Source organism: Schistocerca piceifrons, chromosome 7, assembly GCF_021461385.2.
Source record: "Schistocerca piceifrons isolate TAMUIC-IGC-003096 chromosome 7, iqSchPice1.1, whole genome shotgun sequence".
Lineage (NCBI taxonomy): Eukaryota > Metazoa > Arthropoda > Insecta > Orthoptera > Acrididae > Schistocerca > Schistocerca piceifrons.
The window spans coordinates 216,993,859-217,008,842 of record NC_060144.1 but is presented as its reverse complement, the minus strand read 5'-3'; the positions used below and the strand labels follow the sequence as shown (position 1 = coordinate 217,008,842).

Genomic DNA, 14,984 nt, shown 5'->3' with positions numbered 1-14,984 from the left:
TGGTTGCAAAAAATGACATCAGCTTTTCAGTAGTTACAGAGCAGTAGCTTTACACAATCACATTAAGAAGGAGCTGGATCACAGACCATCACTGGGAGTGATTAGACCAATTTAGTCAAGTGAAAGGGCTACACCCTTAGTGACCAAAAAGAAGCTTTCCAATCAGCTTCAGCTCTGTGGCGACTTCAAGGTCAATATTAATGCACAGGCAGTCATATACACTTACCCCTTGCCTCAATGGAGGAGTTGCTCACAATGCTGACTAGGTGCCAATTCTGTTCAAAAATTGACTTGGCTGAAGCCTACCTTCAGATTCCATTGGATGAGGCATTAAAACAGTTGCTTGTGGTTAATTCACCTTTTAGCCTCTACTATAGCTCACATAATGTTGGAAGGCAGCCCTATTTTCAGCCATTCTGCGCAACCCCCACCATCAACTGTTAGTAGCCAATAAGATTCATTCTCTTTCTGAGCAGCTAGCCACGAGTAATAAACTGGGCTGTGAGAGTCTCTCTCCCTCCTGCCGCACTGTTGCCGTATTTTGCAACAATGCAGTTTTATTCACAGAGTGACTGAATTATTCACTCAGATGTCGATGTTACTTTCTTATAGCAGTATAGCTGAGAATGTGTATCTGTAAATGTTTTAGAGTGATCTTTAAATGGAAATTTTATGTGATGGCAATAAACATTAAGTTCCTCACAAGCAACTTTAATTAAAGTCCGTGCCTATGAAGTATCGTGTTAGTCACGCGACTGGTTTCATGGTTTCCTCTCAGAAAGATCACTACAAGTAGTAATCAATGGAAAATCATCAAGTAAGACAGAAGTGCTATCTGGCGTTTTCAATGAAGTGTTACAGGCACTCCTCTGTTCCTGACCTGATAAATGATTTAGGATCCATTCTGAGCATCCCTCTTAGACTGTTTGCAAATGATGTTGTGATTTACCATCTTATAAAGTCATCAGAGATTAAAACACATAAGAAAATGACTTAAACAAGATATCTATATGGTAATAAAAGTGGCAGTTGACTCTAAACAATGAAAAGTCTGAAGTCATCCACATGAGTAGTAAAAGGAATCTGCTAAATTCGGTTTACAGGACAAAAAACAAGATTCTAAAGGCTATAAACTCAAACTAAATACTTAGAGATTACAATTACAAATAACTTAAAATGCAAATATCGCATAAATAACATTGTGTGAAAAGCAAATCAAAGATTTATTTGTACAACACTTAGAAAATGCAACAGGTCTACTAAAGAGACTACTTATACTATGCTTTTCCACCCTCTTCTGGAGTGTACCTGTCAGGTGTGGGATCCACAGCAGATAGAATTGATTGAAAAAGTTCAAAGAAGGGCAGCTTGTTTTGTATTTTTGAGAAATAGGGAAGTGACTGCCAAGCATATGATGTGTGAATTTGGGTGGCAATCATCAAAACAAAGGTGTTTTTCATTGTGGCTGGATTTTCTCATGAAATTTCAGTAGCCAACTTTCTCCTGAGGGTGTGAAAATACTTTGTTGGCTCCCACCTACATAGGGAGGAATGTTCGTCATAGTAAAATAAGATAAATTAGAGCTCGCAAGGGAAGATAAAAGTGTACATGTTTGCTGCACGCTGCTCAAGAGGGGAACAGTAGAGAAATAGCTTGAAAGTGGTTCTATGAACACTCTGCCAGGCACTTAATTGGGAATTGCAGAGTAATCATGTAGATGCAGATACTTCACAACCAGTTGAGGAGGTTTATGTGTCTTATTTATAACGTTTTCAAATGTGAATCTGAAAGCGATACTTCTATTTTTGACATTTTGAAGACTCAAGAACGAACTGCAGAAGAATGTGTCAGCAAGAGAATTGTTCAGAGAATAGCAAACAAAAGCATCGCAGCTGTAGAAACCTCAGGAAAATTTGTTTACCTGTCACGTGAAAAATCATCGAAATCGCAAGATACCTGTAACATAAATACAGGGTTATTACAAATGATTGAAGCGATTTCACAGCTCTACAATAACTTTATTATTTGAGATATTTTCACAATGCTTTGCACACACATACAAAAACTCAAAAGGTTTTTTTAGGCATTCACAAATGTTCAATATGTGCCCCTTTAGTGATTCGGCAGACATCAAGCCGATAATCAAGTTCCTCCCACACTCGGCGCAGCATGTCCCCCATCAATGAGTTTGAAAGCATCGTTGATGCATGCTCGCAGTTCTGGCACGTTTCTTGGTAGAGGAGGTTTAAACATTGAATCTTTCACATAACCCCACAGAAAGAAATCGCATGGGGTTAAGTTGGGAGAGCTGGAGGCCATGACATGAATTGTTGATCATGATCTCCACCACGACCGATCCATCGGTTTTCCAATCTCCTGTTTAAGAAATGCTTCTGCTTTAGCCTTTTCCGTAAGATTTTCCAAACCGTCGGCTGTGGTACGTTTAGCTCCTTGCTTGCTTTATTCGTCGACTTCCGCGGCTACGAGTGAAACTTGCCCGCACGCGTTCAACCGTTTCTTCGCTCACTGCAGGCCCACCCATTGATTTCCCCTTACAAAGGCATCCAGAAGCTTTAAACTGCGCATACCATCACCGAATGGAGTTAGCAGTTGGTGGATCTTTGTTGAACTTCGTCCTGAAGTGTCGTTGCACTGTTATGACTGACTGATGTGAGTGCATTTCAAGCACGACATACGCTTTCTCGGCTCCTGTCACCATTTTGTCTCACTGCGCTCTCGAGCACTCTGGCGGCTTCAGCTGAACAAAACTTTATGAGTTTTTCCACGTATCTGTAGTGTGTCGTGACCATATGTCAATGAATGGAGCTACAGTGAATTTATGAAATCGCTTCAATCAATTGTAATAGCCCTGTACATGGTTTTGACAATGATATTTTAAAGTGCTCTGCATTTGAAATGTATATAAGAAGAGAAAACCAAACATCACAAAAACTTGTTACAATTATGCCTGAGCAAATTGGCTTCAAAGGTAGTGCTTCGTCAATGTACAGAATTTTAAAATACAATGGTTTTAATCATGTTTAGAAGAGAGTTTTTAATTGAAAGAAGTGACGTAGAAGCAGCATGAAGCACATCTGTTATAAAGATGCATGATACAAGAGGAGGAGGTAGTTCTACAGTGTATTACCTTGATGAAACATGGATGAATTAGAAACATTCCATGAAAATGATTGATGTTACTGGCGGTTTTAAAGTTCCCTTAGGAAAAGGTTCTCAGATACTTATTCTTCATGCTGGCTATTTTTCTGATTTGGTTCCTGAGAGTAAAATTGTATTTAGGTGTAAGGAAAACAGTAGTGACTATGATTCGGAAATTAATGCTGTCACTTTCAAGAAGTGGTTCACTGAACAAATCTTGCCATACCTCATTTCAAAGTCGACCACTGTAAGTACTGTGCCAGTTATCATTCAGCTGTTACAGAGAAATGACCAAGTACGAGCATCAGGAAAGGGAATATTGTGATCTGTCTGAAAAATAAAAATATTCCGTACAATGTAAGCCAAACTCATGCTGAACTCCTGCAGCTTGTTACTTTATAAAAGTCACGCGACAGAATAAATAAATTTGACTTTCTTGCATGTGAATGTGGTCACAAAGTTTTGTGTTTACTCATATATTACTGTCAGCATAATCCAATAGAATTAATTTGTGCACAGGCTACAAGCTATGTGGAGGGAAAAAAAAACTTTCAAGATAACAGACACTGGAAGGCTTGTGCATGAAGCAATAGACAGTATCCCCCTTCAGCGTGTCACGCTGTGTGTCATGCTGAAAAGTTTCAGAAATATGACTTTCACAGGGAGGTGAAGATGGATAAAAGCCTTGAACATATCATCCTAAATTTACAATCAGATGGTTCGGATATGCACTCAGATAGGTGATAGTACTACAATGTAGAATTTGAAACAAAGTAAAGTAATTATCTTTCTCGATTTTTAAGACTCACAGCTTAAAAATGTTTTTGTCAACATATCAGTTGCATACACTGTATATGAGAACTTCCCAGCTTTTATTGATGAGGAATATGTAGCCTGTGAAGTATTGAGACTATAATGTTCAACACATTACCCAAGGAAAAGTTAAGATTTCCCCAGCCTGTTGTATTACTTGCAAGAATGCAAATGGATAAATTCATCAAAAAATCCAGTATTTCAACCCCTGTCATTTTCATTGCACAAATTGGAAAATGCCTTTTTAATGAAAGGGAGTGTTACGTGTCGAGATATCGGTCGTTTTCGACTTTATCAGTCAGCATTCTGTCGAGTTATTCACTGAAGATGGTTAATTGTTAGTGTGTTCGATGGATCGTAATGCGTACTGCCACTGTAATGTCAAACGAGTTAGTTTAAACTCACAATGCCTGTTGACACCAAAAAATGTAATAACATACTGACAATTTTTATAATAGCCTTTTACACTAGCTTTTGCTACCAGTAATTATTTTTTACGCATAGTGATTTACATTGAACAGCAGTGAAACACACCCACATACGTGCATTATACACATTCAAAAAATAGTATGGAGTAGAAGCAGTTGTAAAACAAATATAATGATTTTGGTTTTAAGTTTATTTTGTAATGTTTTGCTTATGATACAGCCCAAATCATAATTAATGGCAATTATTGCAACTGTTTCTGATGATCTTGTCGTTAGGCAGCTGTCATTTTGAGAAAAATTGTTCTTGATGTCTTCACACAGCTGTATCAGCTATTCTTGCCTTCCGATGTCACACAGGCAATTGCTGTGGAGCACAACCTCAACACTCACAAGTAAGATTTCTCTCATGTAGACGAATGATTGAAATCAGTTTTAAAATGTATTATTCCCTCACAGATTTGAATGTATAACTGATGTACCAAAGGCAAATGAACATGACTTTTGCCTGCAGCAACACAGTTCGGCAACACGGAGCAATGGCTGATGTTTGGGATCACTAGTGTGCCTGCAATCTTCTAACGCTTTTTAGAACATGTTATGACTGTTGTTCCAAGTTACATTAACTACCTTGATAATGTCATTGTGACAGGTGCTAACTTGGAGTATCAACTACGTAGTCTCCATTCTTTGATTACTGTTCAGCTGGACATGTATTCCCAGAGCAGCTACTATTGCCCACTCCTTGCATGTTTTGTTTTGAAAAAGTGCTACTTTTATTTGGTCTGCAACATGTGAGCGTGCTTTTGTGCAGCTTAAGGAGAGTCTTCACTCTGCACCATTCCTTACAACATTTCAACCTGGCAAGCATCTGGTCCTACCCATGGAAGCATTCCAGTACATCGTATGATGTGGGAGTGATCTAGGCCCGTCACCATTCAGATGGCTCCAAACAGCCAATTGCTTTAGCGTAAAAAACTCTCACTTCACCTTAGCAATATTATTCTCAGGTGGAAATAGAGGCTCTTCCTCCTATGTCTTAAAAAAGTTTTGTGTGTAGTAAAACTTCATTTAAATACCAACCATAAACCCTGAGTTTCCCCATCTAGCCCATCAGCGTTCTTACCAGACAACGCCATGGATGTTCACTGTCTTCAGTGTTGCGCCCTGTTCTTCTCCTGGTACAATTATGAGATCCATTTTTATCGCATATTGCAACATGTGAACACACATGTTCTGTCCTGGCTCCCCAAGGCCCTCACCCTTCAGGACCAGGAGAAACTACTTTGTTTTCAAGTGGATTTGGAAGTGAGGCACATGGAGGGTGACTTCTCCATCATCAGTTCCCACATTTCCTCTGGTGTGGTGGTGGGCCCGATGTTCCAGCTGGTCACATGCACAATACAACATGGGTGGCCTGACCGTCTGCGCTTTGAAATTTTTATCGATTGTGCTATCACCTCTGATTCTTGGATGGCATTATTCCCCTTTCAAAGGACGAGTTTGCTCCTCGTGTAGTGGATGCAGTGGCTCTGTGGCAGAAAGTCCTCCGTTTATTACACCATGGTCCTTGGGGGGACCTCTCGTGCACTGTCAAGTGTTCTGGCTGGGCACTGATCAGGAGATGGAACACTTTGTCATGGCCTGCCTTAAGTGTTTGGGTCAGCAGATGGTGTATCACTGTTTTCTCACCATTGCTGGCCCCTACACAACCTTGGGAAAGAATCCACATTGATTTCTCTTTTTCTAGACACTTTCTGATTATTGGCAACTGATGCTGTTTCTCATTTTCCTTACGTAATTTGTTGTTAATCTGCGACATCAGATGGGACTGTCAAGGCCCTGTCGAAGACATTTTGCATAGAAAACCCAGGCAGCACTACGCCAGTAACACCTGATGTGGATAGCATCTTCACTGAATGGTCTGAAGCTGAGGTCTATCTTTCCGTGTCTTGTACTAATCTTTTCACCTCTATATAAACTATTACACCCAAAATCCTCTATAATCCAATTTGCACATTCCAGCCTTGGTCTGTTTCTATAACTCTTCCTCTGTTACACTAAAAGTATAGTTATGTCATACTGTATGGGATGAGAAGGAAAAACTCTTTCCTTTTCATCCTGTATGGTAAGTCTCCCCTGACCCATGGTTCTGGGTCACTTTCCCAAAATCTATCCCTTTTCCTAGACCTCTCCAGTCCTTTTCCTTCACCCTTCTTCCTACCCCTTCAACCCCTCTGCTTGAAGAAGGAGCCATTGGCTCTGAAAGCTTGCTAATCACAACAGTCTTTTATGTGTGTGTGTTCTGCTGCCACTTGGTGAGCAGATTTTTTACTATATAGTTAAATAATTTTATCAATAATTGATTGTTTTTGCTGTCATGTGATTTAGTGGACTATTATTAATACCTTTTCATGTGGAAAGTCCCTGAATACACATCAGATGGTCTACATTACACATACTGGTAGGGAATTTCTGTGATGATGCTGTTCTTGGGGATGAGATCTCTTCTTCTAGCTCTTGGCAGTGAAACGTTTCCAGAGAGGTGTGTTTTATGAATAATGATCATCACTCCAGAAAACATTGTGTATATAGTCTCTATGTAGGGATAGATCTTATGACGACCTTAAGTGTAACACAGAGATCAATACAATGAATACTGTTGACATGTGTGACTCTCAAGGGAACCTCCCCATCGCACCCCCCTCAGATTTAGTTATAAGTTGTCACAGTGGATAGGCCTTGGAAAACTGAACACAGATCAATTGAGAAAACAGGAAGAAGTTGTGTGGCACTATGAAAAAAATAAGCAAAATATACAAACTGAGTAATCCATGTGCAAGATAGGCAACATCAAGGACAGTGTGAGCTCAGGAGTGCCGTGGTCCCGTGGTTAGCGTGAGCAGCTGCGGAACGAGAGGTCCTTGGTTCAAGTCTTCCCTCGAGTGAAAAGTTTATTTTTATATTTTCAGACAATTATTATCTGTCCGTCCGTCCGAAGCTGCACAGGTACACAGAGCAGTATTGTTTACGTGATTGTGATCGTGTGTCAATTATCAAAGTTCAGGCACTCACACATAATCAACTTCGCTCTCCAAAATTCGAGGACATGTTCAGATTTGCTTGGAAATATGCAGGATTTGACGGTCTACACACGGAAAAATTTGAAAACGTTAAAAACACATGTTTTAACAGAGCAAAGGGAAAACTTGTGACTGTGAAACTGTTGCATTCATTTGTTGCAGTATATGTGACAAACTCTTATCACATCCACAAGAAAACCTAAATTGGGCAAGGTACAAGAATCTTTTTACCCATTCGCCAAGTGTACAAGTTAGGTGGGTCGACAACATATTCCTGTCATGTGACGCACATGCCGTCACCAATGTCGTATAGAATATATCAGATGTGTTTTCTTGTGGAGGAATCGGTTGTCCTATGACCTAGTGATCAAATGTTTTCGGTTCCCATTGGAGAGGCACGTCCTTTCGTCTATTAATCGCAGGGTTTTGCGGTGCGGTCACAAAACACAGACACTAAACTTATTACAGTGAACAGAGACGTCAATGAACGAACGGACAGATCATAACTTTTCGAAAATAAAGAAAGTAATCTCTTCACTCAAGGGAAGGTTTGAACCAAGGACCTCTCGTTCCGCAGTGGCTCTCACTAACCACGGGACCACGGCGCTCTTGAGCTCACACACTACTTGATGTTGCCTATCTTGCACATGGACTACTCAGTTTGTATATTGTGCTTATTTTTTTCATAGTTCCACACAACTTCTTCCTGTTTTCTCAATTGATCTGTGTTCAGTTTTTCAAGGCCTATCCACTGTGCCAACTTATAACTAAATCTGGGGGGGGGGGGGGGGGGGATGCGATGGGGAGGTTCCCTTGTCAGAAAACCAGAAACCTGTTGGGTAAGCAGTGTCTTCTTAGCTTAGCAGGGGATACGGTATCATGAGTGCTGACGTAAGCTGTTGCCACCACACCTGTTGGCAAAGAGGTTGCAAGAAGATTGATAAAAGGTGCTGAATCAAGCATGTCTATCACAAGAGATGCCAAAGACAGACACGCAAGCAACGCCCTCTCGACTGCCACTGCGGACCGGAGGCCCCAGTCAGTTACAGTCACCCAGCTCATCGGTGTCCTAGTCAGTCGCAGACTGCCGCAGTCATGGAATAGTCACTATTCCAGTTGGCGTCTGTCAGTACACACCATCAGCTATGAGAGTGTAGTGTTTATAGTGGGAATTGTACTTCACCAACAGTGAGGCTAACGTGGACTATTACAGAAGAGCTTGTACACAATGACTTGCTTAAAAATATGTAACTTAATTGTTCTTATGAATAAAGAACCCTGTTAATAAATATGTGCAGTTGTGTTGTAGAGAGAGGATACCACCCACCAAACAACGTCCTCTCCTTGCTTCCTACGGTACAACGCTCTACAGAGGCAACGACAACACAAAACCTTGTATGAAAAGATAAAAACAGTGTTGGAAGTTTAAAGGCAGATAACATATGAAAGCTACGGTTTGACAAAAAACTTCAGTACAACTGCCATTGTTTTCTCAGAGTTTGTGTAGAATCAAAAGTTGGCATGGGTGGAATCACATTCAGTTATATAAATGTGTCCTGCCAAAATACATTGGATTTCTGAAAAGACAGCCTAATAAAGGTGTAGTAAAACAATCAAATGCATTACAATTATTTTAAAATGTCTGGTAATGTATGCGTAGAACAAATATCCCATTTCTGTTTTCCTCACGCAGCAATTTCTCTCTCATATGCGATTTCTTCCAGTTTTTTTCTTTTTTTTCATTTGATGATTTTCTGCCTTTTAATTATCTCCACGCATGCTGTATCATGCTACATATTCATGGATTCACATATCTCAGTGGTCTAAATAAGTATTTAGACAGAGAAGTTTTCAGAATATACAATGGCAGACAAAAAAGTGGCATGGATCAGAGTGAAACTGATGGAATGACAAACACATTTATGTAGATGCTGAAAATTCAATAAGCGCTACAACAATGCATAAATACTTCACCATCATTTCTAGTAAACAGTAGATATAAACATTCTTACAAATCAATAACAATTTTGTCGGTATAGTCATTTTCAACAACAAGTATATAAATATCTGTTTTATAAATACAAATGTGTTTTTATTACAGCACGTAAAATGTGTCTGAATTTAAAAAATGAATATTTATCGACTGATCTTTGCTGGATATCTTTCTCCATACTTTTTTTCCAATGCTAACATCACTTACCATGATATAAAGCATTGATTTTCAAATGGCTCATAGTTAGTGGTCACAGTCCAAAAATGCATGTTTTGCACAATGTATGAACTTTTTGAAGTCCTCAGTTTTAAAAAGCAACAATCTGGTCCATTTGCAGTCAAAAGACAACATTAATCTCATCATTATGCACACAGCTAGCAGATTTTTTTTCTGTATTTCTGAATTTTAGAAAATATGAAACAGTGGAGAAAAAATGTTTTGTAAAATACAGATGAAAAACATATGACGAAAACATGTTTTAGGTAGTCAACCATCAATAAAATGTGCACTGACTGACTCCTTTGCTCTGCTTACAGCAATTTTTTTTAACTACACACTGTTTTAGGTAATGAGTGATTCTTTTCATTCCATCAATCTTAACTATTTCATAACAAATTGCTTCTTTCATTAACTGAGAATGGCAGTCAGTTCACCAAAACATTTAAAATGATAAAAAAAACTGTGAAACTAGTCTTCCACAAACACAAATTCTATAAAAGGAATCTCCAAAGCTATAAGCAATTATGTTATTACTTACTCTGTTGATTCTATTACTGGTGTAGTAGGCATGATCATGAAGATGCAGTTCGTTAAAATTGTTGTGATGATAAAAAGTGAAAATAAGGGATGAACCAAAATATATATAGCAACTCTTCGAATAGGATTGAAAGGATCCAGAATCCACAAGGCATCTGTTGCACTGAATCGGAAAATATCCTTTCCTTTACTAACCACTACGAATGTCTGCAAAAAGAAAAATGAACTGTTATATTAGTACAATTGTTATAAGTGAAAGTAAAAGTAATACCTGTCGTATCTAATTTTGAAATAAAGTTATAGTATTCTCTGGTCTATAAACACAAAGCCAGTAATAAAACAAGAAAAATTGTCTCAAAATAAAAATAAGTTTGGAAAGTTCTTACATCTCAAAATCACTTGCCATAGCAATACATCAGTAATTTATCAGCTCCAATATATTTTCAGGAGGTAATGCACCACAGCTTGTTGATCTTTGAAAAATGTTATGATTACTGCCTGGAGCTGCTGGTAAAATCTTTATTTAAACAACCAATTTCAGTAGGCTAACCATCATCAGATTATTAAAAGCATTTACACCACTGTATTAGACAAATATAATATCGCTGATGTCTCATAATAAAACCATGAATTTGTCACAGTTGCTTGGTTCTATGAGGTATACATCCAATCACAGCATAAACGATGAATGCTGATGTAACTTGAAAGAGCATACTGCCTGGCACAGTTTCTATACCGATGATGTAATCTATTGATTGGCGACTCCATGTAATCTATATTATGATGTGACAACAATGAAATATTCCTGGTTTTATTAACCAATGTCAAGATTTTATATTTGCCTTTATGATTACGTAAAAGCTTTTAAGACCATAATGATGATCTGCTGACTTAAACTGGTGGTTCAAACAATGATTTTATCAATAGCTAAAGGCGATAATCATGACAGTCTCCAATTATCAGTACAAATTTTATTCACTTTTTAACATGATGATTTATTTTGCATTTACTTTGCACCAAGATATTCTTCATGGTATCAATTATCAAAGAATATACATAAAACATTTTTTTTTTTTTCAATTCAGGATAGCTTCATTTATCTTCACTCACATTCCTACTTTTCAGTTCTCACTCTCTAAATTATGTCAAATTCAGGGTGTAAATGAGAGTTAGAACTTACAGTTGACATTGTATCTTTTTGGGGTTTAAAAAGTAATGAATCAAAAGCTACCATCATAACGACTATTTGACTAGACATTAACATGATCTGCTATTCATAAATCAATGGGATCTGGGAGAACTGCTTGTATTATAACGCCACCAGCAAGTGACTTATCCAGGATTGAAAGTATTAATTTTGTAGAGAAATTCATAGTTCAGAGAACAGTTTTTCCCCCATGTTTTCTTCTTTTAATATGCATCAAAGTGAGGAGCTGTCAGTAAACAAATATAATTCCTTCCTGCGTACCCGCTGGTTATGGTAGAAACTATCAATATCCTCAAGAGGGGTGGAGGCAAGTTCTGCTGGGAAACCTCCCTGGAGCCGAACGGGCAGCGGTGCACCCTGCTCCAGTGTTGGATCTGGCTGTGGCCCTTCATCTTCGTCCTCGTCCTCATACCGAACCTGAAAACACAGTATTAAGTAATACTTACACATATAAAGAGAATAATTGTGACATCACAAGAACATAATGTAGATGTTTTTCGGTCTATGTAAAAACACTATGTATACATGCGCTATGGTCTATTTCATTCAGAATCTAACACACACATCAGGTGTAGTTAAAATCTATTCAAATATGTGGCATAAGGCTGCAAATAAGCAAGACAGTCTACAGCAGACTTCTTAAGGATATTATTTGAACATATGATGCATAAAAAGTAAGTTATTGTACCATACTCTACAAATCCTTTTCCCTCTCATTTTTTTCTTTACAATATTGTTACACGTGGTGGCAAGTGCAAAGCTTTATCATGCTCAGAGAAAATGAAAATTTACTGTGTTCACACTTTCAGTTTCTATCTAAACTAAGCCTATATGTGTCGCATGTTAGCAATCAGTCTGATTGTTACTATGTCGCTGTTGTTCTTTCATTTTACATTTACATTTTGTCATTACCTTTTAAGCTGATTGATAACTCTTCCACCAGACTACTTGTTCTGCTTCACAAATCAGTTTCTCCATTAAAAACCAGAAGCATTCAGCCATTATCTATAGACCTTTATCTGTATACTGTGCCTCTTTCACACAGACTTGGATTTTATTTAATTAAATTCCTTGCAGAAGGAGTCTTTTTAAAAATAATTTTATCATTGTTTACACCATGTTGCGTAACTTCATTAGATTTTCACCATACCTATCAGCTATCAATTTGGTTTCTAACTTTTCTCAATATGTTATGGTTCCTTTCCCACATATAATGTACAGGCACTGCTACACACATTATGTGAAACTTTGGTCAGAAAGGATGCAGAGTAAAAACAAAACTACTGTTTCAAACACTGCTCCTATATAGTGGATGAATTTATGAATGTAAGTCTTTAATGACAAAGTTTCATGTTACATATAAATCAATGTGTATTTTTCAACATTTCATGAATTTTTATGCAAATTATTACTCATTCATTTGGTTGCTGTAATTACAGTTTCTTAATATGGGTTATTTCTAATTAGAATTACTTAATACTTGCACAGTATATAAGAAATATTTCTCTGAGGCATGCCCAAAATTTTAATGAAAACACATGACTCACTGTGACTTTTGAGGATTTCTTGACACATCTGTTGCAAATACACTTCTCAGACCTGCACTGGATAATATTGTGCAAATCCTACAATATTTCATTGATACAACTGTTCAACATCTTTAGTTGGTGGTAGCTGCTTGTCATTCCTGCAAGATGCACAGTTATCATAAGTCGTATCTTCCAGCAGTGATAACAGCTACTACCACAGCCACCACCTGAAGATGTCAAACATTAGTATTGATGAGTCATGGGATTTGCAAATATTATCCAGCAGCAAACCCAGGAAGGGTATTTGCATATGACTCACTATTAACAAAACCCACTTCAATAAATCCTTTCAAATAAGTTAACGTATTTAGGGTGACAAGCACCAACCAGGAGTAAGTGAAACTAAAGTAGTAAGTTAGTAAAAGAGAAGGAAATTGGCGACTTCCATTCAATAGTACTGAACTAAAAGAGTAAATTACTAAAGGAGTAAATTTTTCATTTACTTCCAAAGTAAATTTATTTACTCCATTACTGGCGGAGAGCTCCATTGAAGATTATGCTACTACGTTAGTAACTTAAGGAGGAAATAAATGCCATACAATGCCATATTATGCCATACAAGAAACATCAAAATATTAACCATTTGAAAAAATTTCAAGGAAATAAAAGATGTTTTATACATATGAATATTTTCTTATTCATTAACAAAAACCCAAATTTCTCAAACACACTGGCTGAAGAATTGGAACCTGAAGTTTGCTCCATTACATTCTTGAACTTATTCATAATTTCCATTCTAAGGTTATGCTCTTGTTCCATGATTTCTCTTTGTCTTTCTATTAATAACATTTTTGCATTGTATTCCTCTTGTATTAAACACATTTTTAAGGAATGAAGCTCGTATGCTTTTTTTCAACAACTCTCAGTTCTTCACTACAACCGCATGTTCTCTACCTCTTTTGCTGAGCACATATTCCAATAAGCTCCTACCAGAGAATGCAGGGTGAGGTTCATGACAATGGGATAAAGTTCCACCTGCAGCAGTTTCACTGCTACCTTCAGAGCAGTTATCATCATCGAAGTTGCTTGTAAGTATCACATTAACTTCAGATGGGTCATTGTTGTTAACTCCAGCTATCCCCTCGAAAACTTGTGGGATCAGATCAACAACCATTTGGCTTATATTGTTGATCTTTATCTCACCTACTCCACCGCCAGTTTGAAATTGTTCTTGATTACATTCAGCTTTCATTTTCTTTGCTTTCGCTTTCAGGTCCTTCCAAATTACTTTGAGCTGGTCTTGTGATCTTTGTGTAAGAGCTCCTGTATTTTATTCAACGTGTATTTTTTCCCAAGCATCCTTTTTCCTTTTTAGCATGTTGACATCATGCTTTTTAGATTCAACAGTAGATATGTACTTTTTCATCAGTTCAGCAAACTGCTCTTTTTCATTTTCTGGTATGCTTTTTGAACATCTCTTGGCTACCTCCATGTTGCTGCTAGCTCGTATCTCAAACTGGCACTTAAATTAATATGTGTCATCAACCAACAATGGATGTTGGTGGCTGTAGATGACCGGGTTAACAACAGATTTATCCATTAATAGCAATTTTCTTTTTCGTAGTACACAGAGCTTATCATTAATAGTACAATAGAATTTAGATTTTCCAATTTTAGTAACTCAATTTAATAATCCTTTCTAGCTTCTAAAATCGTAGCAATGAACATAAATTATGCAAAAGGTGATGCAATAATGGCTGCCGACAATCAATATTTTCCGAGAGGGTACGTAATGCATGTGCCAGCAGTGTGCAGATACAGCTTACTTCTTTCGTAAAAAGGTGTTACTACTTTAATTATAACTAAGGAAGTAAATAGAAATGGAGCTCTGCAACAATTACTAAAAGAGTATATTACTACAGAATTAATTTACTAAAGTAGCCCAGACTAAAGAAGTACGAGTTACTACAAGAGTAATTTATACCAGTTTGGTGCTCATCACCCTTAGTTTATATGTCC

The 14,984-nt window shown here is 37.6% G+C and overlaps 1 protein-coding gene across 1 annotated transcript in view; it reads right to left on the bottom strand.

Moving 5' to 3' along the window:
* Nucleotides 1-14,984, bottom strand: part of LOC124709134 (sodium channel protein para) — an 878,324-nt gene that overhangs the window by 808,997 nt on the left and 54,343 nt on the right. Inside the window, exons 3-4 of the mRNA XM_047240797.1 lie at nt 11,698-11,853; nt 10,231-10,436 (exon numbers count right to left, since the gene is read on the bottom strand). Of these exons, the coding sequence (XP_047096753.1) occupies nt 10,231-10,436; nt 11,698-11,853 (362 nt within the window). The remainder of the gene's footprint in view (nt 1-10,230; nt 10,437-11,697; nt 11,854-14,984) is intronic.